The following is a 24,553-nucleotide window of genomic DNA, read 5'->3' as shown; positions in this document are numbered from 1 at the left end:
TTGTTATTGCCTCAGTCGAGGCCTGATCCAACTCCTAGTGAAGTTCAGTTGAATTAGATCCACAGAGTGTCATATAGTCTCAAGACAAAGGGGATGGGGAATAGCTCAAACAAATAACTGGTAAAATCTAAATTACATTTTAACCATAAGTCTTTTTTTATGTCTGATTAGGGAAAAGAGCCTAATTGCAGAGATGCTTTAGGGACATAATGTTCAGACTCCATGAGCCTACAAGTTCCTAGACCAGCTGTCTTGACTTATCCCCTCATCCTCCTAAGGCAGCTAAGTTATTTATTATGCGTTTCACTATCACTAGCATTTATGCTAAAATACAGAGAAACTTATTGCAAGCAATTTAGTTGTTGGTCATTTCCAGATGAGACTTCAAACTTGTGCTCCTATCTGCTATGAGGTGTTTAAAAGTACCCATGCCTTGTTTCTAAGAACAGAGGAGTCATCCAGTGTCCTTAACTAAAGTATCCCTTCCCATTGTCATTGTGCAAAATACTGAGACTTTCACTCTACTTCAGACGTGTTTCAGGAGTGCTGTGTTGGAATCCTTCACCATGAAAGATGTTATGTGAATGTTGTTACTGTCAGACCTCTGGAAACCCCACATTCTTAACTTTTTACATGTTTCATAAGTGGGACCAAATTCTATTTTGAATCATACAGGTGTCAGTCCATAGTAGCTCTGCTGTCTTCAGGTGTAGCTGAGACCAGGATCTGTCTGCTCCTCTATCTCAGCCACTCTGCTTCCACCTGTGGGGAAGGACAGTCAGTGCTGCTTTATGATTGGTCAGAGAGATTGGTTTCAAAACCCATTCCCTTCGGAGGCTGCGTGTTTATTTGCTAGTGTTACTTTTTTAATAATTCATTATTATTTGGTTGACTTGTCACAGAGTTTCATATCTGATGCCTTTTAGTATGTCTTAACAGCAATCTCAAACATCTGCAGAGATACTGGAACAATTTTTATAGTACGGTGCTGAAAACCTTTAGAGAAAACTGAAACCTCTGTGTACAATGAAAGCCATGCATTGGGTTGTTGCTATTACTTCAAGCTAAGGGGTGCTATCATCCCCCACCCTGCACCAGTAACCTTTCTGTGATCTTGGTCTAATTTAAACTCTCTCTTGTCCTGTCCTTATTGAGGAATATTTATTGACCATCCAATGTAAGGAGAGTCTTTCCATTGCAAACAGTCTGCAGTTATGATCCAAAAAAAATTTAGTAGCTCTACTCTAGGCTGTAATAATTTAGATCATCAGTGAATATTGTACCATTATGTTTTGTGTTTTAATTAAGGGTTCCCATCTCCATTGTGTTCACCAATCTACAGGGCCCATTACTTTTTAAAGCAGCTGTCAAAACTTTTGAATCTAGAACAAAAAAGGGATCATTTCTATTCAGCATTTCAAAGAAAGGGGTGGTGCTGTGATCAGAGTACAGAGCTAGGAACCAGGAACTTCTGTATTCTAATGCCAACTTTGATACTTACTCATTCCAGGGCACCAGTCAAACAATGTAGGGCCAAGTTCTTCTCTGTCAACCTCTCCACTACCATTGCAAGTTAGAGGCATGACTGCAACTTTATTCCAAGTCTTGTTACAAACAGAATTTTGTTCTTAAACTCTCTGTAATATGAGAACAACATGGTAGTTCTTTACCTGCTTTTCAGGGGCACTGAGAGTATGTATGAATCATCCTTTGTAAAACACTTGGAAGTCAAAATCCTGTTTTATTGCTGTGCACATTTTTATTTCAGAATTGGTATGTGCTTTACTGCTGAGTGGTGTTTATCATTGATTTCGATCAAGTGCCTTGAAAAGTTTGAGGAGAGTGAAATAAAATGGTGCGAGGCTGCATCATACCCTATGAGCTGTATTGTAGCTTTCTCATTTACAGATAAAGTGCAGGACAAAATAACCCTACCATGCAAATGAACTCTTGAAATGAGCAGCTCTTGAGTGTGTTTTCAGTAGAACCTTACACTATATATCCTTCTCCTATCCATCTGTCAAAACCATTACAACCAGATAAAGACAAGCAGAGAGAAATGTAGTGTCATAACAACATACAGGGGCAATGATTACACCACAAATAGGGAAACATGCTGCAGTTATAAAAGATAAGGAAACTTGCTGTTTAGTAAATGAGATACTGATCATGATTCAAGGCTGGATTTGAATATCATTTGTGACCCCCTGTGAAAGATGAGCTGCAACATGCAGCAGCAGAAGATACCTGAGTACAGTAGGGTTTACTGGGCCTTTAACTGAGTATCTGGAACCAGATTACAACTAAGAGACGTTTTTGAATTAAAAGTTGACAAAGGAAATTGTTGAAGTATCTACTTAAGAAGAACAGCCCAGGAACAAATGGTATGAAATAGGTCTGAACAAGAGCCCTAATTAATAGAATAATCTGTCCCTTTAAGGGATTCCTTATAAGAAACAGAAAACATTCCTTAATGGAAGGGTAGTGCAGTATTTCCTTAGATGTAACAGGTTGGCTTTTTTGGTTCTTTTTTCCTCCCGCAATTAAATATTTTATTAAGTGTCCCTTAATGCAATAAAACCTTGATCTCCACATACTGTCTCAGCCCAACCTCTCCTTTTTTTACATATTAGTTTCTCATATAATACTCCTGAGAGAAGTTCCTTTCAATCTCAGCTCCTTTCATTTTTCTCAGTACACACTTACATTATTAATCCAGATATGCTTTTGATCCTCATATCTTGCTCCCTGAGGGCCAGACTGTGAGATGCCCAACTGGGGGAGAAGATTCTGTGAGCCTATGCAGAGGCCAGTCATAACTGCACTCCCCATTCTTTCCTGGGTGCAGGGACCATTATCAACTAGCCCCTGGAAACACAAGCCAAGGGGAAGGAAGGGGATGGGAGGAAAGGAGAGAGGGCTGCCATGAGGAGAACACAGCTTGCATCTTTCTAAAGGTGCAGCTTGCACTGCAGCCTGGGCTCTTTAGAAGCTTAAGGAGATGTAGGGACATAGTGCATGGAACTACTCATGCAGCGTACCCCAGTGCCTAATGAGAACGACCTGACCTGAACCAGCCAGAGCTGGGGATGATGGAGAAGCAGCACACAAACTTCTGATCATGGAAGCAGGGAGTCCATTCTGCTTTTCTATGCCAGTCCTTCTGAGCAATTTCAGAACAGTCTCAAAGGGAGACTCATTAGACCATCTTCTGCTGGAAGGCTGATGGAGGCTGCAATAATAGCCTTGTTGGTGGAAGGGTTAAAGCAGGTGAAGATATGGAGGAGGAGGAGAGTCATTTTTCTGAGAGTAGGGGGCCCACTGAATGAAAAACAAGAGTTAAGGGGCTGCATGCTGGTTTGCTCTTGTAGGCTGGGTGACCCTGAGATGTTTGTTTGAGGGGTGGGGGAGAAAGAAGCAAACAAACTCAAAGGGCTGCATGAATAATGCAAAGAAAACTTGACTGCTTCCAAGATGGAAGGCAGCATTCCCTGTCCATTCCTCCAGCATAATCCCTAGTTCTTTTCTGGGAGAGGAAGAAATAGCAAGGACTTAGCAGTGGGGGAGTAAACACTATTTCTACACACTGGTCAACACAGGAAGCTGATCAAGCAACAAACCACAGCTTTTCTCTTGCAACAGCCTTTTGTTCTTTCTGTCCTCGCTGTAGGACAATTTTGAGGACGATGTGACACGAAACACACTGCAGAACTCAGGCTGTGAGCTCTCAGCAGCAAAAGGTGCACCAGGAGTGGGGACACAACTGTGCAAGTTTACTGCAAACCTGGCTCTAGCAAAAGTCCTGCCTTGAACCGAACCAGTGCAACAGTACCTGGATGATACACTGAATCAGTCCCACACTACTACTGGAAGGGTATTTGCTATGGAGTTCCTGTCAGCATTTAAAACGGCTCTCCCCTAGCACAGCTGGCAACACTTCCTGCATGCAACAACCCTGGGTGAATCCCCTCTCCGGCTCAGCTACCACTCAGCAAACATAACTGCTATCACCCTAAAATGCTTCCGCAGGTGCAAACAGGAGTAAAACATCCCAAATCTGAAGGGGCAATCCAGCCCATTATTTACAAAACTTACTGACAGATGCCTAACAAAAAGCTTGTGGCTTTGTTACATAATTAAAATCAACATGGTGCTAAAGAAGAGAGAGTGAAAAACAAGTCAATCCTATGCCGCACTTACTTCTCATTGCAACCAAAAGAGGCTGGCAGAGCTCAGCACTTCACAGGATAGGGCCCAAAATGACCTCTCTTCTCAAGTGCAAGGTATTTTATTTTTGAGAAATTTTATTCTACGCAATGTGTTTGTTTTAAGCAAACGGACATGAGACGCTGCATTTGCAGTAATAGCAATTACCAGATTAATTCAGATGAGATTAAATAATGAGCCTGACAAACCATCAAACACCTATCATATCAACTGTTGGGGGAAGGGATGCTGGGGCTATATCACTTCCAAACTGTCCCAGAATAAAAAAGTGGCCTAAAGCCATTTTTGCCCCCCACTTCCTCAAAGCCATTCTTACACTCAGCACAGAGAAAAAGAATTGGGGCCCAAGTCTCTTATGTAAGTTTGACAGCACTCAGATACCATGATCTATGGTGATGGACACACTCTAGATACCTATACAGGTCTCCTGGATATTTCTAAGGTACCTGTCTCTGCAATACACAAGTACCAACTATATCTAGTTAGTTCCCAGTCAGAAAATCCTCATTTGATTTCCAACTCTGTCAGTCCCCTTGTCCAGGTGCTGTGTCCCATCACCCCCCAATATTATATTCTCTTCTTTTCCACAATGACTGCAGCCTCTCCAAGCACCCAGGGTCCTACTTCATTCTTATGATGAGGCACCTATGAGCTAGAGGAAGCTGCTCCACTGTGAATAAACGATGAAAGAGTCACTTGGCCAGAGAGAGAATGACTCTGTAGTCCAGTGGGCAGGGCACCCACCTGGGGGGCAGGAGTCCTTGAGTCAAGTCCCTCCGCTCCAATCAGTCTTACATTATTTATCCACAGTGCTACCGCTTCAACAGGAGAGACTGAAGAAGCCCCCCACATCAGAATATCCCTGAGTTCAGAGGTTAGAGCACTCTCCTTACAGTTAAGAGTCCCCAGTTCAAATCCATTCTCCTGCAGAGAGGGGGGAACTGAACCTGGGTCTTCCACATCCTAGGTGAGTGCTCTAACCACTGGGATAAAAGTTATAAGACAGCCACCATCTCCTCCTCGTCTGGCTGGCTTCTGAATGGAACCTGATCTGACAAGCATGCTCAGAGGGCACATACCAGATCAGGTCCCATGAGCAAGTTTGGCAGCCAAATGTCTATCTTTCCCTGGGGCTTAGGTGGGAGATAGGCGTCCAGACACCTAGAGTAAAGCAGCAGTGGCCCAGAGGCAAAAACTTAGGTGCCTATGGAATTTTTACTTCAAAAGACTTAGGCGATGAGTGAACTTAGCTGCCAACAGCATTCAGCAGGAGTTTTGTGAATTGCAGTAGATGACTTAAGCACCTAAATCCCATTTTTAGATCCCGAAGTACTTTCATGGATCCCACACTGAGTTCTTAGACATTTAAAGGATCAGTACAGAAAAAGAAAATAACATAACAGTTCCATAGTTACATTCAAGAGAGGCAACTGTTCCTGAAATACTCCATAAAGACAGAGGGGATATATACAAAGTGCAGAAATAGCACATGCAAAAATCCATACAGCTTCAGGTGCTTAGACACTACAACAGTGGAGTCACATAAGTACAGTAGTTAGATTGGTGTAACCGATAGAGCTGCTTAAAGTTATTTTATGTATCAATGATTCAAGAAACCTACAGACCTACATCCTGTTAGCTTGAGCAGTTAGTATAAGGCTTTGAGGCCTATGAGCCTTAGCATGAGTGAATTACCCTACAGTGACCCTGAGTTATTAGAGAACTGGGAATATTACATTTAGGAGATTTTTCTGTAAAATGGAAATAGGTAAGCACAGGAATATGAACTGATATCAGCTTTTGGATATTTTAGGATAGGAATATTTATAGATGTCTGTTCACACGAGTGCCATGGTAACATATTGACGTATATTCTGATAAGCTTGAGGGACAAGGCCTAGTACCGATGGGAGGGCAGCCCAACATTAGTACAGTGAGGAAATACAAATAAGGAGGGGGAGGGGAAAAACTCCCACTGAATATGTATTAGGCAAAGTGGTATCAGCATAACACATTATAAGTTATATCCCAGGCCATGAGCTTTGGGAGGAAAAGCTGTAGCCTTTGGGAGGGGTGGGATAATTTGTCCCATTCTTATTCAAACAGCACAGTAGACAGTGTTATAAAACATATTTAAGACCAGGTCCTGGCACTTATACTCTGACAAACATGATGCACCGGACAATTATTATTATACTAACAACACCTTGCACTCCTGTACTTAAAGAGGATTTCAAAGGGCATTGCAAGCATTAACTATTAGCTATGTAGCTTCACAACATCCTGTGAGATGAGTAAATATCACTACCCATCTCATGCAGAGGAGGAAATTGAGGAGAGAAGTGGATTATTTATGTCCAAGAGACTGGCATCTAAGTGTCCTATGATGAAACCAGCACACAATAACATCACAAATGAAGGCCAAGTAGGCAGGCCACCAACAAGAACCAAAACATCCACCACAAGCCAAATAACCCTCATGCAGTTCTCCTAATCACACACAAGGAAACTACTCCCAGGTAATGTAAGGACTAGGGAAAGGAATGGGATTAATATACTTAGAACAAAAAAAGAAAGGGAGAACACATGGGGAATCAAAAGCCAATTAGGGGCGAGCCTGACACAATACATGGACTTTGCATAGTGCCCTATCATCAACCCTCAACTGAGAAAGCTCTGCTGTAGATTTGTTCCTAGGAACCAAGAGCCAGTCCCCCACTAGCTGATTGTAACTTCAGAGCAGAGACACAGAACAAGAGACCATTACTCAATTACTGAGGGCCTAGATTATGAAAGGCTGATTATACCAATACCAGAATTGCAAATGTTAAGTGAATACATGCCAGAATTACAAGTGTTAAGTGACTAGAGGTGTAAGGAGTACAACTCCCAGTGAAGTCACAGCAGGAACAAATATGGCTCATGATTTCTAACTGTAAGATTCACTAGAAAGCAACTCTCTTCCTGGGAGCAGCCAGTGTAGGTAGATTGATATCACCTCATTTTTCTTAATCTAAGGAATAGAACATCAGCATGACAGCTTTCACAACAATGAAAAATAGACACAGACCCTAAACCATCTTACCCATTTGACTTCAGTAGAAAGATTCCCATAGACTTCAACAGACTTTGGATCAGACACAAACACAAGAGGTCATTTCCTGGTCCCAGTGATAAGAGATTAATTCTATCTCATCTTGCACAGGTGTCCAAAAAAAATCTTAAACAGTGGCTTCTTGGGAGCCAGAAGGGAGAGAATGTCTTTGGAAATGCTGGGCTCCACAGCTAGGGATCACAGGACCAGGCTGATCTCCAGGAAGAGGAGCTTGTCTGTTTACTCTCTGATTAGATTAATCTAATTAAAGTGCTGAAACTCACTCTGTAAATCAGTGGCAAAACAGAGACTAGAACACAGCCCTAGCTCCTAAACCTCAATTCCATGTCTTAGTCTTCTGCAGGTCAGCTGAGTGCTCGAGCTACTAGCCTCTACCTCTTCCTTATCCTTCAACTTAGATAGTAGTATGACAAAGTGGAGATGCTCCTAATGTTTTCTCTGAGGGCTGCGTGCGCACCTCAGTTTTTCTCATATGTTACTCATGCATTTCAGAGATGGGACACAGGTGTGTGATCACTGCAGAGCTCATTAGAGGGTGGATGGGCCTTCCCCTCTGCTCTCCTGGGTCAAACCAGCTGCAACAGGGTGTAACATCTTGCCTGGGAAAAAGATAAAGGACGAGGGAGGGGTAAGAGAGGTGTGTCTGTGTGGTGGCTGGGAGGAAGAGGAGTGCTCCATGAGGGCTGTAGGGCCCGAGAGTGGGGAGCTCTGAGGCTTTCCAGTTGGTTGCTGTTGTAACTTCTAATTAATCTGCTAACAAAGTCTTTCTACGCTGTGATCCTGAGAACTAATAAACCCTTCTGACTCTTCACGCTGGCTGTGAATCACTCCTGATTGCAAGGTGGGGTGCGTGGCCCCTTTGGAGGCATGGAAGAGCTCCCCAAGGTCCCATCCAGGGGGACCCACAAGAGGGTTGTCAGGTGGAGTAGGGATGCTGAACCCTCCAAGGCCAGATTCAGGAGGTGGTTGCACTGGTGTGTGGAGCTCCGAGGGGGCAGACTCTGAAGCACTAGAATCCTGACTGGCTGTATCCCGAGTGGTTCCAGAGCACTGTTCCTGGGGGACTCCGTCACAAGCAAGCACACTCACAGCCACTTGCTGGCCCTAGGTTTTGTAAGTCTATCAGAATGATCATCCTCAAACAGTTAGAAATTGCTAGTGACACCTGATTCACTTGATCTCTTAGGGGCATTTCATTCATTTGAATAGTTCATAGTTCTGAAGCTCATTTGTCTGTATAAAACTGTCCATCTAGAGCTTACATGCTGCAGTAATGCTCAGTTTGGTCTCTAGAAAAGATCAGAAGAGGGTTTTCAGAGTAATGTGGAATTGTTGCACGATGTGCTTACTGTATGATCATTTGGGGTCATTAGACAACTGTAAATTCCGCTCATTGAGTTGCTGTCACCACAGCTATGAAGGAGATTACAGAAGAAAAAACTGAGTTATGATAGAAGAAATTAAGAAAAGAAGGGGGGTCCTGGATAACTTGTGGTGAGATAGAACTTACTTGGCAACCAGGTCAGCGTTAAAAAAAACTGTAATGTTATTTATAAGTAGACTGTGTATTGAATTCTGTACTGTCACTTTAATGCAGTGGAATCTGAGCCAGTATCTCAATTTGCAGTTGAGAACAGCAGGTTGTCAGTCTAAACCCTCCAACTTCCTAATAAAGGGCCAAATTCTCCCTTCTCTAGGAAGAGCCTGTATAAGAGACAATACTATACAAGGTCAATTACCTGCATACAATTCCTTCCAGCTCAGCTGTGTGGTGAGCTCTCCTTGGCATGAGGAAATGGGGAGTGGCACTGGGACCAAAGTGAGTTTGTTCTCTGCATTTTAAGATGGTTTATGGTTTCTACTCTGCAGTGTTGATGTGAAACCTGCCATATTGATTTTTTTTTCTTTAGGTTAAGAAAAATGAGATACTCTCAGTGCAGCTACACTGGTTGCGCCTAGGAAGAGAGAGCTAAGAGTGGCACTTGTCATTTGAAATCCTGAGTCATGCTTGCTCCTGCTGTAAGGCATCGCTTCCATTGATTTCATTGGAGCTGTGGTCATTATGCTAGAGTTGAATTTGGTCTATTCTCCATAGTATAGCAGTTTGAAAATTCACTGGGTACGAGACGAGTTGCATGAATGTTTCTTATGTCTTAGAGTGAAGTCCACTTGTCCTTTTTTATAAGGGATGTCCTCTGATGCCTAACATTCTGCATCAACGGTCAGATCAACTAGTGTAGGTCGGTGTAACTCCATTGGCCTCTACATATTTTCTGTATTTCAACAACAATCATGCAAAGAATCATATACTGATTCAAGTGTATAATTTTCTACAATGGATAAAACATTGTGTGAAGCTGTCTCTTTAAAATTAAGCGTTTTCTCATGTCCATTACACAGCTGTCTTTTATTTATTTGAGATAGTTACTATAGCAATGAGAGGTAATGTAGCCAAGAAGGAGTCAAAAATGGACTCAAGCTTGCTCTTTAAAAGGGCAGATGCCCCTAATAAAGTTGGAGAGTTCAGGAAGCCAGATTAAGTCAGTGGCAAGAAACTTTCCATATATATTCTACTGAATTATGACCATTTACATTAGCTATGATACCCAAGGAAGAGGCAATTTGGAGCCCCTTGTTATAATGTTGGAAATAATTTTTTTTCCCTCCAAAAATGGGGAATTGAGAATATGGCTATGGACCAAATTTTGCATGGGAATTGGGTCAGATGGCTTATAAACCAAATGCTGTTTGTTACCTGCGTTTTGAAATCTATGGGTTTTCACCAGTGTAACTGGGAGAAGACACTGGGGTAATTATAATTGGCTTCACTGTGGCTGCACATGGATGAGGGCAGAATTTGGCCTGTTAGGGTAAGACTTCTATGCAGAACACACTCAAGGGACTGCAAGCACAGAGAGTACTTAAATAAGCAGCAAACAAGATATTTTTGTACTATTCCTGCATGTTATCACATACTACTCACTGCGCCCCTGCCCTCCGTCACGAATACATGTTCATGCCCCTCACAACATATTCTTTATTCATTGACACCACTTCCCCTCATTCTCCCCTCCCCACCATATATGGAGTTGTTTTCCCCAAATTGTAAAGAACTGTTTTTGGTGATAGACTAAACCGGTTTAAACTAATCTTGATGAGTGAAATGTATTTAAGACACTGCTGTAACAATTGTATTTTGAAGTCACTTGCTGAGCTTTCCCAACGGGTTGCTAAATAAATTGCTTAGTATTATCTGTGTGGCTAGATTCTCTGAAGAAGAACTCCTTTTGCTTAACAGGCCCATAGCCTTTTAGAGATTCCTAGTGACTTTAGGGGAGTTCCTATCAGAAGGGTTTGAAAGGAACTACAAATGTTTCCAGTTTGGCTGCTCACCCAGGAAAAGATATGTTATAGCAGTGTATCCTGCTTTTGACAACATATTTGAACTGAAGAGTTAGATGATTGGTGATATAGATGTCTATGTTAAGGGTACCCAGCCAGCGGCTTTCTTTATTTTATGGAATACAAGAAGTGATTGCAAGAGAAATTACCTACTTTAGCTAGATCTCTATTCTGGGATGGTGTCCAGTTCCTTAGCATCTGTTGAGAACAAGGGCAACACACATTGCTGCCCAAGCAGCTGATGTACATAACCGCAGATTGATTGTGTAAGTAAGTGCAATGGTATTCTTTGATCAGATATCTGATGAAGGATTAGATGGTGGGTTTTCTGGTGATCTAGCTTTGTAGCCCTTAATTCTAAAATACTTTTAGTTATATCTGGTCAGGGAGAGGGGACAATGCTTCTCCCTGATATGCAAATGAGCTCCAACATGGCTGTAAAAGGCCAGCAGTGATTAACACGGCAAATGAAGGTGGGCAGAGATAGATAGTAATGCTACTTAGGTCTTCTCTGGCTTTGTGTGAGAGAGAGCAGCTAGGGAACTTTCTTTGCCTTCTTTCCCTCCCACCCCACCTCCAATCCACATAAGATCCACGATGACTCCCTTAATAAACGATCATTGCTTCTCATAAAGCAGATGTCGAAACAAAACTGTGCTTGCGCTATGGAAAGTGAAAGAATCCACACCCCCAAGACTGAGCTTGTTGTAGTTGCATTGTTCCTAGCCATGTGCACCCTGAGAAACAAAAAGCCAGATGTGAGAATCAAAGCAAGAGTTACAAGGGATCTTCCACCAGCTTGATACAGACACAGGCAACCGCTCCTAAGGACCCTAGTAAATTGGGAAGTCTATTTCAAGTCCAACATTCCTACATTGTTTACTTTAAGGATGTTTATTGAATGAAAATGGCTTGATTTGTTGCTAACCCAGCAGTGTGGGTAGTTGTGTGGATTCCACAGCTCTCTTTGGCTTGCTTTAGGGGTTGAGTAGACCAAATTGTCCCTCTGCCCCTGTCACTATTGGCCTGGGTCCTTCTTTGTTCTAAAGTAAAATATGAAGATGAGCATGAAGAGAGGTGGGAGATGGAGACCTAACTGTGGCAATTAGAATAAGGAAATGTCTCAAAAGGCAATTTCCTTCATATCAATGCTTGGTACTTGGGGAATTCTGGTAAGCGGAAGTGCCGCCTCCAGAAACTGCAACTAAATAAAGGAAAGCAACTAAGTAAATTAAACAAACTAAAGTGACTAAGTGCAACTAAATTAACTAAGTGAAAGGAAATAGCAATAGGCAGCAAATCTAAAGGACTTTTTATCTTTAAAGGAGTTAAGTTGCAAGCTTTCCTGAAAAAATATTAAAGTATTAATGTAATGTGTTAAATAAGAGTTTGTACTTGCAGAGAAATCAAGGTTTCCATAGGCACTGAAACAATCCCAAACGACTTCCTTTCTGAATTTCTATGGACACAATCCAAAATACTTTAATATCTTTAACATCCTATTGTCAGCAAGTGGCTTTTTAAAAAAAATACAAAAGTCAACAGCTTGATTTGGAAACAAGAAGAAATTGGTCAAGGAAAGTTCTTACTTCAATTAAAAAAACAGTAGAAGCTAGACATCAAAGGTGATATGCAATCCAAGTAAACTAGCTCCAAATCTGATACATTTCCTTCCTACAGCTGTTGCAAAAGCTTTTGTTTACATCCAAAACAGGCTATGGGTAGCACAGTTTCCTCACTTCATTACTAAAGAACCCTTAATCTTTCAGAACATTGAAGGATGGGAAGAGATAGCTTGTGTTTTGTTTTTCATGCTAATCATTCCTCTTCCAAAGTTTATTGTAAACTGATCTCTCAGTTATTGGTTATAATTTGAAATACAGTCGAGGGTCACCCTGTCCTGAAACCACTGACGAAGATTTAGTAATGGTCCGTCACAGTGGTGATATAATTTACTTGGCAGGTAAAAGCTGAGCGGCTGCTACACCATGTAAAAAGGTTATTTTAATGGTAGATAACATAATAGAACTGGTTGTCAAAAAAATAACATAACAGGGATTTTATTTAAACCAGAACAAACAGAACTGGATTTCACCTACCTAAAATAACATTAAATATATGAAGGAGATATATATATAACAAAAAATAACTTTGAATACACACACACATCCTATACCTCACTACTAAGTGTAATTAACTACATATAACCCTCAATAAAAAATCTGTTTCTCTGCATGCACAGGCTATTATCTTATAGATTATTATTATTAGTTCAAGGTTCCCCTTTTCCCAATCTCTCACTGGATGCTGTCTAATGCCAAAATGAGTCTTTAAGCCTCAAGCACCTCTCAGGATTTCCTGTAGAGAGGGACTTAACTCCAGTGATGCTTGCTTGCTGGGGCGCACATTAGATCAGATCCACGGGATCTGAAGGACCTTTAGTTCTCTTGTTCTGGATCGCTGGGACAATATGAACTAGTGATAAGAGATGACTAGATTCGATGCTCAGGAACATGCTATCAAACTTGGACTGATGACCAGCCAGTTCTAAACTGAAGGGCCCCTCTCCTGCACGTCTGTCTGTCCTGCCAAGTCTCAGCCTCTCCATCCAGTCTTGGTTTCTCTCAGTGCTGGTTTCCCTCTGGCTGCCCCCTTCTCTACCCCTCTTTTGCTCAGGTTATTCCCAGACTCTTCGTTCCTCTCCATGCCTTTCAGGCTCCCCCCTGCTTGCCTCTGTCCCTCAACTGTCCCCCTCTTCTCCTCCAACTCACTTCTCCTCCCTCTGCGGAGAGAGAGGCCACCTCCCACTTTCCAGAGAGAGGGCCTACCCCCGCTCCACAGAACAATGACAATGCATTCACCCTGGACACTCCCTAAATTATGTATTCCCAGATAGGATCGAGTCCCTTTAACATATTTACATTCTGTTCAAAGAAAGAGTCCCAGGGCAGATACAGTCTAACTATTGTTACCTGTAGGCGGTTACCAGTTTGATATGAAGTACTCCTGTGAAAGAACAAATATGGCTATGAGATTAGATAACATTTGTGCTGTACTATGAATATGAAAACATTCAATAAAAGCACTAAGTAATATTAATAATTTTCATGCCATTGTAACCAGGACACTAGGCAGAATTCCTAAATGCTCAAATTTGTTTCCTGTTTTTTAATCAATGTTAAGTGTGGAAGCATGGTGCAAAAGGCTTGACTTGTCAAGTATTCAGAGGCTTTGCTCTGTAAGGGGGAAGATTCAGAGCCCAATCCTGCCCTATGTTACATGGGTGTAACTCCCATTGACTATACGGGAATGACAACCATAACATCTTCATGGCCATGTAGATCCAAATATATGAGGTAGGAACTAAAATTATACATTGTGGAAGTCTTCAGTTAGGTTTGGTTACAATTCCTACGCAACACTCTGCAGAAATGGAGCTAGTGTGGTTTCCTTGTGCTGAGGGCATAGTGGATATGGTGTAAGCACCTGATGTGCCAGAAAGCACAGCTCCTCAGGGCTTACTGCGTGCCACCACACAGGAGCTTGCTATCTGGGCAGGTAGATTCACTGTGAATCACTAAGCAGATCCATTGGCCATCCCCACTGTATACAGGCACTGAGGTGGAGATGTCACAGGGCTTACTCCAGTCCTCAGATTGGAGTTGAGGCTGAAGAATAGCTCTGCTGCTGCTCTGTGGCTTTCAGGAGATATTGAGGGAATCCTCCCATCTGCCTTTAAGTAACTCTCAAATACACAGCTGTGTGCACCAGGGTTACACTTTAGGCTTTGGTGTGGTTTATTGCATGCAAATATCAGGGAAGTGTCAGACAGGCAGGCACACGTGATGCCGGGGCATGGGTGATAGCAGGGTGATTTATTATGCAACTATGGGGTAGTGTTGATTTCAGGAATTAAATAGAGTCCAGTACACCTTTCACATGATTTGAGCACCTGTTATCACCTTAACAAGCATTAAAATCAGTGAGAGTTGTGGATACTTTTCAACTTGAAGGATCACACTCTTTATTCTTGCACATTTTGGAATGTAAAAGTATTGTACTCTGTTATCCAGCATGTAGCAGTCTTTACATATTAATAGCAATTTCAGCATGCTGTAAAGGCTGTGTAAGTGCTGTAGTGATACCTGCAAATTTCACAGGTTCACATCAGTTTAAATATAAAAGATTTTATTTATGGCAATTTATTTTAAAAAGCACCTATTATGAGCTCTAGGTGCTAATATTTGATTGGGGGTATGTTTTCCACTTTGATCAACCACCGTAGGGTTTAACATCAGTCTCTTTTCATTGCCTTCAATGGACTTTGCATCAGGTTCCTACTGTGCTTTAGTAATTACACTTTCAGGACATGAAGGAGCTTTAGCAACATGGCAAGGGCCATTGAGAATTGTCTTTCCACTGTTGATGGCATTACAAAATTTTGCATAGAAAACAAACATTATTTCTTGCACATTCATGTGCTAACTCTTTATTTCCCATTTCAAGTTAGAATATTTTTGTTTCAGGGGAAACACTCAACCATCTGAGAATCACATAATTCTAACATCTGGATTATAGAATGCTTCCTAAAGTGTTGACAAAGAGATTAGATACAGGCTAACAGACAGTTGACCTAGAGCTTATTCTACATTCTGATAATAAATTCAAGATGTGCAGATGCCTAAAGTGAGCAATTACAGGATTATATTGCTTCATGTCTCATGAAGTGGAGCTGCTGGTCTGGTTCTGAAGAACAACAGAGAGTTACCAAGCAGCTGTTGTGGCTGTCAGGGATTGGCCACTCATAATGACTCTCTGGCTACATGCCTTATGCTGGAAAGAAGCAATGGGATGAGAACTGCTACACTAGCTTTATTTACCCTACCTACACAATTTACGTCAGCTTGTTTGCTTACACTGCTGGAGCAAGAGCCAGGCTCTGATCCCAGCTTTTTACCATTAAGCAGTATTTTTTTGGTTCATCTTTTTTGTTTTGTGGATCAATTTATAAAATAAATCCTCTCCTGGGCCAACATCCCCATCCCTCACTGTTTGGGTCTCAGCATATTTCACTGTCAACTGCTGGCAAGTTGCCTGCAGATTGCAATCTAAGGATCACTGTAACAAAGTAGGAATTAGTATCCATACAAACCTTAAATTATTTTCTACATCAGCTGAGTGCCTGGAAAAGGAATACAATAGCACACTAAACATTCAAATTGCAAACAAAATCATTTCAAAACAATACATGTACACTCCACAAACGTTAAAATTCCCAGAGCTTGATCGGGTAGGTTGACTTCACTTGGAGTTGGCTATTCAGCTCCCCCCAGGGCTGGGCCCCATGACTGTGCACTAGTCCAGTGGTTCCCAAACTTTTTACTAAGGCAACCCACCAAATGCATTTTGTCTTTTATTGCAACCCACCCAGGGTCCAAATTCATGAGGATGACCCAAAATCATAGGCCAGCATCCTTTGCCTCCTCTTGCTTCTCTCCGTCAAGGGAACCACCCACAACAGCACCACAATCCCAATCCAGCACACAGAGGAGGCCCCTGTATGTGTGTGGGGGGGAGGGAAAGAGACGGGACAGTGAGCTCACCCCACAGCAGCACTCACTCAAAAGAGGCCCAGCTGCCCCTTTGTCATGACAGAGGGGCAGTGGTGCAATCCTGTGCTTCAGGTGGCAGTACCAGAGTAAGGAGCAGGGCCCAACCCTCAGGAGAGAAGCTGCTGCTGCTGTGGAGTGAGTGCAGGGAAGATTTTCTCTCCTTCACCCCCAGCTCTTTCAATCTCACTGGGCCTGTGACCTGCTGCCTACAGCATTTTGCGACCCACTGGTGGGTTAGGACCCCCAGTTTGGGAAACATTGCCCTAGCCCATGGATAGGAGCACTTGGCTCCATCTCCCACTCAGGCAGCACGAGCACAGTCCCCAGTCACTAACTTCAATCTACACAATAATTCTTCCATCCGGCTCCCTTCACGATCTTTCTCCTTCCAGCTTAGCAGCCCCCCACAATGGTTCAGGGTCTCCCCCACAAGAGGGCACCTACAGTGAACTCCGCTCTCCGCCAGTGGGCCCCAAGAGCGCCGGGTCGGTGGTTCGGCTCTACACCAGGCTTCCACGGAAGCTGGAGGAATCGCCCGCAGTGGAGTTTTTAAGCACGGGCGGGACACACCCCTCGTGGCTGGTCCTGGGGATTGATGACTTTCTCCAGGTGAAACGGGACGAGCCCAACCTCCTGCCCCCACCCAACAACGACAGCCCGGCGCTGCGTGCGATTTATCACGCTGCCCACCTCCGGCACTGGCTGGAGCTGAGCCCGCTCCCGGGGCCGAAGAAGGCGCGCACAACATTTCTGCCGCTGAGGAACTCGGGGGCCTGTTCCCTCCGCATGGGGAGGGGACGGGGGGGGGGCGAACAATCTTCCCCCCTTTCCCGGGCGCGTGAGGGGCCCCATCGCCGCCCCGGGTGCAGGAGGCCGGTCCGGTCCGGTCCGGTCCGGCGCCCCCTGGGGAGAGGCAGAAGACGCCGCGGTGCGGTTACACCCCCTGTTCTCACACGCCGGGCTCTGCGCCGCGGGTCCGCCCAGCGCCGCCGGCTCCAGGCTGGGGCAGGGCAGCGCCGTGCGAGCCGCTCTGCACCACCAGTCCCCTCCCCGTGGGCGGCTGCCTGCTGCTCCTCCGCCAAGCCAGCTCGGCTCACTTCCCGGGGCGGAGCCCGGGGGAACCCTGCAGCCGCAGTTGCCTTCCTCCCCCACCCCCGGGGGAGCAGCAAAATCCCCCGCGTAGCCAGAGCCGTCCGGGGCTGGGGGGCAGGAGCCTGGGGTGCAGCAAGCCGCTTCCCCCGAGCTGCCAGGCGAGGAGGCAGCGTCTGCAGCCGCAGGTGGGTTTGGCTCCTCAGAGCTCAGGAACCAGGGGCGTCCCTGTGCAGAGTCCTGGGTGGAGGGGCTCCAACCCTAGGCTAAAGCTCCCGCCGGCACGAATCGCCCGCAGCTGGGGAAGCCCGCCCCTCGCCCCGAGAGCCTCGACCCCGCCCCGAGACCTCACCTCACGCGCCCGGAGAGATTCGACCTCCCCCCCCCTCCCCACACACACACACACACACTCTCTCTTCCGGAGAGAGACTTGCCCCCCCCCCCCCCGACCTCAGCTCACTTACTATGAGAGGACCCCTTCCCCCCCACACCTCCATCCCCAGACCCCATCTCATCTGTCTTGAGAGTTGCTCCCTACGCACACCCCGCTCCCGACAGACCCTCTGCAAGAGATGTGCCCCACCCAGTGGCGTTTTTTATAGGGGGGGGGTGTGCTGAAAGCTAGTGAAGAAAACTCAACCCTGTATAGGAGGGAAACCACTTCGAGCCAGGGGCTGCTGCACCTCCAGCCCTTCTAGTTACAGCACCCCGGCCCCTACCTTTGTCCTGGACCTCAACTCACCCTCTGTGGGAGATGCCCCATACCCTTCCTGTCCCCAGACCCTAACTCAGCCCCTGTGGCAGATGCCCCCTCTCCCCGTTCCCAGACCTCAGCTCACCCACTATGAGAAAGGACTGCTACTCCTGCACTCACCTCTGCCCTACCCCCCAACTCCCCTGCTATGGGAGATGTCCCCTACCCCCCGCACCTCAACTCACTCCCTGGGGAAGATGCCCACAGTTCTTCCCCTCGCCCCCACTGGCTCATCCCCAACTCTTCTGTCTGTGAGCAAAGTGGAAGGAGAGCTCTGATCACCCCCAGCTTGGAGAAAGCAGGTGCCTGAGCCTGTCAGCCTTCAGCTGAGAGGATGAAGCACAGGGACTGGTACCAGCCATGCTGCTGGCTGTGGCCTGGCAAAGAGGAGCACTGTGGGGTAGGAGGGAAAACAATAGCACCAGGCGGAGAACAAACCCAACCAACACAGGCTTGTGAATTGCTTCTGGGAACTGAAACAGATTAAGTCTGACTGGCTGTGTGAGCAGGATCCCAACAACCTGGAGTTGGGGAACTTCAGAGCATAATCCCTGACTATTAAAGTAGTATGGGATTACCCAGAAACAGTGTGTAGATAGTCCAATGATATAAAGTCCCATAAAATGTTTCCTACCTCCCACTCTCAGATCTGAGCTCTGGGCTTTGGCCCAGTTCACTCATTTAGTATGATAATAAACATACTGTCCCCTCCTCAGCCTGTTTGGATTTCAGAACCCAGAGCTATGCTAAAGACAGACAAATCATCCACCTTCCAGTATGGGCTCCTTTCTTACAATGCTGGTTACTCTCTCTGGAAAATCTCTCTCCTAGCCTTGCAGATCCTTTGCCTCTTCATTATCCTCTGTACACTTTTCTGATAGCCAATTTGTTTTGTTCTTTAAAGGGCAGCTGGCTTTGAATTCACACTTAGATTTCTTTATTCATAATACTCTCAATTATTAAAAGCAATTTTATAAATATTAATTTAAATTTAACCACTTCTGCTGCTCATTTACGCTTGTATTTCAGCATAGACATGAAAATAGACTTGTCATTTCATTTACTAGTTTTAATCTAGATCAAAGATGTCTGAGTGCCCAACTTAGCAGCAGAAAGTTTACAGAGATTTAATTGACTTTTTTAATATCGTGACTTTTTGTTTTTTGGTATTAAGACTTAAAAATATGTAATCTGCTTTGGTGACACACTTCAGGGGACTATTTGTTAATATTGAATTTAAAATTGATTACATGAAATTAAACATTTCTAGTGTCAGATTTTGAGAACTTATTTTTACAGAACATAGTTTTGTGGGTCCGTGGCTACAACAGCTTAATTTATGTAGTGTGGAAAGGATTGTTTTCCTACAACTGGGCTAAAACCTTGCTCAGTCACGTTTGATAGCTAGATCTGATTCATACTATGTATTATAACAGTGCTGTAACCTTGTCACCTGACTTAGTTCTAGTTGTAGTGTAGATGGGGCTGCAGAGTATTAAGGTAGGATGGAAAGCTAAGCTTTGCCTTTGGACTGAATTTGAGGGAGACAGATATTCAAAGCCAAGAAAATGCTCTAATGTTTTTAATTTCCCTCCAATTTTTTTCTTTTGATGCTGATTCCTACTCCCACTCATCCAAGTGTGGCTGCATCTTCTCTAGCAAACTCAGATCTAATTCACCACGAGGACAACTCCACCAATGCGACCATTGGTGGATGGTGTACTGTGTAAAAACACCTCAATCCTGTTGACTCTACAGCTTCTGCTATTGCAGAGAATTACAGCTCCAAAGCTTGCTTGTATAGATGCAGCCTGGAAGACTGAAGTCTCTCTCTGTCTCTACAGAATAGATGCAGTACAAGCTTTGTTTTGCGCTTGGGCATCTATCCTGGACCACACTCTATGGATAGAGGGTAATCCCATCGCCTGTGATGTCTAAAAGAAGCAGTGTGTATAACAATCAGAGCAGCACTGCTGAAACTCCTGGATTCTACTCCTAGCTCTAGTATTGATTTTTCTGTGGCCAGTCACTTACCTATGCTTTGGTTAGTTCACCCATTGTTTCTTCCCTAAACAATTCTCTCTGACCCGTTGCTCTCACCACAAGACCAAGAAAAAGAAAAGACGAAGTCTTCCCACTAGGTGCAACCCTCACCCCTTGTGTCTAATATATCTTATAACAATGCTACCAAAACAAAGTTGTTTTTTAACACAGTAAGCTTTGTTTTAAAGCATTTGGACAACAAAATTGAGTTTCACCCCAGAGTGAACCTTTTAGGCCTTTTGAAAATAGCAGTTTATAATAGAAATGCTGACACAACAACTACTAGCTGAAAATGACTGCAACAACCTTTGGCCCAAAAGTTCTCTCTTTCAATAAAGGACTCGGGTAGTATTGTTCAGGAGTTAATACCACTAACCCCTTTGATGCTGATTGACCTCATGTCCTCGTTCACGTTCTCAGCAGGTGGGAGAATTGATGTATGCAGAATAGTACAAATTATTTTTCAATCCATTCATAAGTGCTTTACATTATTTATATAGTATAATGTTTGCTGTTCTCTACCTTCACACACACCCAATTGCTTCTGCTTGACTTGTGCACATGAAACAGCCAGTACACAAATACAGAGTGAACCCTTGCATGTGCACGTCTGAAAATGTGGGTTATGTTGCACACAGTAAATTGAGTTAATTTGTAAATTGAGGGCATTTGATGGCTTCAGTCTCCTAGTGAACAAAAGGAGATGACTGCCATTTTGAAAGAGGGCAATTCTTTGTGGAATTCTATATAGCAGAATATTATTTATCAGTTTCTGCTGAAGGAGAAACTGCTATGAAGAATAATGGCAAAAAGTTACCAATAATCCTCCCCAAAATTCTTCAAATGTAGCTGATGCACAAAATTTGAGTTTTAATTATTTGAAGTGTCTTACTCTGTTCTGAAACCATTAGATACAAAATAGTCTGACACCAAATACTAATTTTTTTTTTAAAGGACCCATTTTTGATTAATTTTCTCAACTTAATTAATGGATTTACTTGTAAATTCTCAGAAAATTAATTCTGAATTCAAAGTACTGTAATTTAGGGAAGGATATGCTCTATTCTTCATATGTAACAAAGTAGTTGAACATTGGCTGAAAGTGCAAAACTTAACTCAACCTTAACTATTACTAATACTTCCATGATACATATGCCTCTGAGCACAAGCTCCTAAGAGTGCTCTAGACTTGGACTGCTGCAATCTCCAGAGCATCCTCAGCAAATCAGGAGGAGTTACCCCTGGAGAAGCTGTGGCCTAAAGCACCTCACACCCAATTTTCTCGTAAGGGGCAGGCAGAGGAGAAAACAAGCAAGCAGACATCACCCACAGGTTTATAGTGGCTTCATTGTAGGAGATTGGCTTTCTCCCTTCAGCCACTTTTTTAAAAAATGGAAGTGATAATTATTGGCTTTGTGGGATTAGAAAAACAGAGTTTTAAAATTTTATTAGATGACAGTATAATGCATTTACTCTTATTCATTTCTCTAAACACACACATAAGGACAGTTGCTCTTACCACATCCTGGTTCCCTAGGAAAATATAGGAGAGCATAATGACTTCTTCCAGAGGATGTTGCCAGGCTGATGGAGCTGAAGAAGCTGTCCCAGGCTCACTTTGCATAGAAATGAACATATGTAAACAAGTTATTAAAAAGAAACCCATAAAACCCCAAAGGGAAAACAAATGTTATGGTGCTAACAGTGAAATAATTCAGTAAAAAAATAGAATCAAAACCTAAATGTTTTAAGATGACAGATCTTTTAATTCCCAAAACTGAGAACATGTACAGAAGATAAAGGAACATGATGGCAATAAAATGGTGTTTCATTTAAACTTTATACACAATCAAAGGCTTGTAAAAATTCAAGTAGGAGTTTTATACCTGTTCGACTGACAACAAAGTTATGATTATATTCAGTGTTGTAGCCATGTTGGTCCCAGGATTTAGAGATACAAGGTGGGTAAGATAATGTCTTTTATTGGACAAAGTTCTATTGGTCAGAGAGACAAGTTTTTGAGATTACACAGATCTCTTCAGGTCTGGGAAATGTACTCAGGGTGTCACAGCTAAAGACAAGGTGGAACAGACTGTTTAGCATAAGTAGATAACACATATTTCAGGGGATCATTGAAAATGAAGTGGCTCATTAACATCCATCCAGTCGTGGGGGAGGGGAGTTATGATTGGCAAGAGAGTTACAGCAGTAATCAGTTAATATACTTTAAGACTATCATTCTCTCTCTTTTCAGGTATGAACCTGTCCTGTAAGATTTATTTTGCTGGCTCTTATCCTTGAAGAATGGCTGCCATGTCTTGTGAAAATTGTTCCCTTCAATACTACAGCCAAATCAACCAACCGCTTGAAGCTAGCTGTATGCTGCTCCTAATTATGCTTGGAAAACTGTCCCTCAATCTCTTCATGTTGGGAGTTAGAAGACGAGATATAAAACAAAGTTTTATGGGATATTTCTGTATTTCATTGGCACTGCTTGACTTCACACTTCTTGTGACTATAGCTTTCATCTCCTATTTTGAGGACTTTGCACTTTGTGGTGTGAGATTTACCAAGTACCACATTTGTCTATTAACTCAGATAATTTCCTTTATGTATGGTGTCTTGCATTACCCAGTTTGCCTTGTGGCTGTTCTGGATTATTACATGACTATAACTCAAACCTCTAAGCCTCCTAGCAAAGGTCAAAGATTATTTTATATACTTGCTGTAGTTTTTATATGGATTTCAGTCCTCTTTTATATTTTGAAACATCCAGCAGTCTCTGCAGAATTAGAAATACAGAACCACTTTTTTACGTATCGATGCCCTTCCTATATCAGTGTTCAGAGCCACTGGCTATCCCTAGCCATCCAGTTTGTCATATGTGTGGCTCTTGTGATTTGTTGGCCAGAAGTTATAACTATGGTGCGGTCTGTCCGGATTATTTCCTTTACAAGTGAAATTGTTTTAATCTTTTCATATGCATCTGACTGCAATCGCACTGTCTGTAAAAAGCAGCTTTTGACAAGACTCCTCATCTGCTTTCTTGGCACTTGGGCACCTTTTGTTTTCCTTCAAATGATCATCCTGTTGCTTGGTGCTCAGATTCCAGCCTACGTGGAGATGAATGTCCCTTGGCTGTACTTCATAAACAGCTTTCTTATCGCAACAGCATACTGGTTTAGGTGTCATGACATTCAGTTGACAGAGAGGACATGGTCTGCAGATCCATTTGTCAGCTGGAAATTCTGCTTCATTCCATTTAACAATCAAAATACAGAGCAAGCTGAAAAGCCAGGCACAGTAGTAATCTGTTAATGAGCTGCTGTGTGAAAAGAATGCAAATTAGTGCTGTGCATCAGAGGTGTCTGACTATGCTATTTTGATGTCCTCTGTGAACACATGTAAAAGAATTATACAAGGAAATTCTTCAAACTACAGTCTGAAGAAAAATTCACCAAAATGTAATGGAATAATGTGGAATACTGCACTGTTTTCCACGCTACATTTCAAAGAAAGATGATGGGTGCTTAATGCACAAAAAAATTTAATGGCATGTTTTATATTTTCAAAATATAGTTGAAAAATCTGGTTAAATAAAAATGGCCATTACTTATGGAAAAAAGGTGCCTATTTTAACATTAATTGTTACTCAGCAAAGTTGAGATTGTTTAAATAAAGCAGCTCTGAGGCATGAACTACAATATAAAGGAGAGAGAGAAATAAATCTTTACCTAAACTTGAGACCTCTACAGCTATAGACAAGTATTATTATTGTCAAAAGTTTTAGCTTTAAACACTTCCTTTATAATTTATCAGTTTATTCTAAAAAAGTTTAACAATTTCCTATTTAAAATGGAAGTTTCCCTCTTTGCCTAAGGAAAGAAAAACTGTTTAAAAGTAGTGAATATAACTTACTACCTTCTCCCCCCAAAAGTAAATATAATTTAAACTATGTTTCAAACTGTCCACAAAAAAGGAAAGGTAGGTGAGGTAATATCTTTTATTGGACCAACTTCAGATGGTGAGAGAGACAAGCTTTTGAGCCATACAGATATGAAGAGGAGTTCTGTATGGCTAAAAACTTGTCTCTCTCACCAAGAGAAGATGGTCCAATAAAATATATTACCTCGCCCACCTTGTCTCTCTAATATCCCATCGACGCAGCGCTACACCACTTGAGAAGGTGGTCTTACTACGTTGATTTCTGGATCGACTGAGTGGGTCTTCACTGACCGCTCAGTTGATCTAGAGAAATTGATCTGACGGCAGCGAATTTGCTGCTGTCAGTGAAGACGTAGCCATAGGAGC

The 24,553-nt window shown here is 43.0% G+C and overlaps 1 protein-coding gene and 1 long non-coding RNA gene across 2 annotated transcripts; one reads left to right on the top strand and one right to left on the bottom strand.

Moving 5' to 3' along the window:
• Positions 1-433: 433 nt before the first annotated feature.
• Positions 434-7,773, bottom strand: LOC137145694 (uncharacterized). The gene is made up of 2 exons (XR_010917729.1): positions 7,313-7,773; positions 434-762 (listed from the first exon to the last, which is right to left on the bottom strand). It is a non-coding gene; the product is annotated as an uncharacterized lncRNA (long non-coding RNA).
• Positions 7,774-17,531: 9,758 nt separating this feature from the next.
• GPR160 (G protein-coupled receptor 160) lies at positions 17,532-24,243 on the top strand. The gene is made up of 2 exons (XM_067536511.1): positions 17,532-17,633; positions 22,497-24,243. The coding sequence occupies exon 2, from the start codon at positions 22,547-22,549 to the stop codon at positions 23,558-23,560; it is 1,014 nt and encodes a 337-aa protein (XP_067392612.1). The 5' UTR covers positions 17,532-17,633; positions 22,497-22,546; the 3' UTR covers positions 23,561-24,243.
• Positions 24,244-24,553: the final 310 nt, after the last annotated feature.

This window comes from Emydura macquarii, unplaced genomic scaffold, assembly GCF_026122565.2.
Source record: "Emydura macquarii macquarii isolate MOO-44397 ecotype Brisbane River unplaced genomic scaffold, CSIRO-AGI_Emac_v2 contig_3603, whole genome shotgun sequence".
Taxonomy (NCBI): Eukaryota; Metazoa; Chordata; order Testudines; family Chelidae; genus Emydura; species Emydura macquarii.
Note: the sequence above shows the minus strand (reverse complement) of the source record. Positions and strands in the feature narration are given on the sequence as shown.

Bases quoted from the DNA above. Each gene is read 5' to 3' on its own strand.
- GPR160 (XM_067536511.1), top strand. From the start codon at position 22,547: ATGGCTGCCATGTCTTGTGAAAATTGTTCCCTTCAATACTACAGCCAA.